The sequence below is a fragment of the Sinocyclocheilus rhinocerous genome, unplaced genomic scaffold (assembly GCF_001515625.1).
Source record: "Sinocyclocheilus rhinocerous isolate Xijiao unplaced genomic scaffold, SAMN03320098_v1.1 C36054350, whole genome shotgun sequence".
Lineage (NCBI taxonomy): Eukaryota > Metazoa > Chordata > Actinopteri > Cypriniformes > Cyprinidae > Sinocyclocheilus > Sinocyclocheilus rhinocerous.
The window spans coordinates 1-790 of NW_015771742.1; the positions used below are offsets into that span (position 1 = coordinate 1).

At 43.5% G+C, this 790-nt stretch overlaps 1 protein-coding gene across 1 annotated transcript; it reads left to right on the top strand.

Annotated features, from left to right (window-relative positions):
- Window positions 1-91: 91 nt before the first annotated feature.
- On the top strand, window positions 92-762 carry LOC107735432 (oxysterol-binding protein 2-like; the record flags this gene model as incomplete). Its single annotated transcript, XM_016547116.1, has 2 exons — window positions 92-296; window positions 721-762. Coding segments are annotated over exons 1-2 (238 nt in total), but the record flags the coding sequence as incomplete, so codon positions are not given.
- Between the last annotated feature and the right edge of the window lie 28 nt (window positions 763-790).

Below are 790 nucleotides of genomic sequence, written 5' to 3' on the forward strand. Positions count from 1 at the left end.
TGTCTTTTTGTCATCATGTACTAACACCTCCCTCTCATTTCCTGCACTCCATGTTTTGGTTGCTCCTGTCTTCGTCGCTCCTGATAGGACACAAGCAGAGATGGCCCATACGTGCCGCGGCACCATCAACCTGGCCACGGCGCACATCGACACCGAAGACGCCTGCAATATTGTTCTGAGCAGTGGGGGGCGCACGTACCATCTGAAAGCCAGCACAGAGGTGGAGAGGCAGAGATGGGTCACAGCACTGGAGCTGGCCAAGGCCAAAGCCATCAGAATGATGAACGATCAGTCCGGTAAGAGCGGGAAAATTCTGGTGAACATAGATATTTTTTTTTTAGTTTGTGCTTTTAAGCTGAAATTGATCATTGCCACACTGATTTGCCAGCATTTTATTTGGGCTTGTAAATTGATTGTCCATATAATAAACTGGGACAATGATTCTACTATATTCGACACATCACATCAGTCTTTAACAAACATTTATCTGAAGTTTCCTGGCAACAATAGGTCACTTTAAAGTTGCTTTTATAGCAAATGAGGACACTCATCTGCCTTTTTAGCAAGATGGCATCTAATCATATGGTTGAAAGTGTTACTTTGTAATTGAAACAGTATAGAAATGTTCGTCTGGATCCATGTTTTCTCTCTGCTTAGAACTAATTGTGTTAATTGAGTTGCTGCATAAAGGTTTTGAATGGAAAATGTCTGTGCTTTTAGACAATGGCCCCACAGCCCCGCTAACACACTGTTATCAGTCTGGTAAGGTGACTGGGCTTCTTACAGAGGC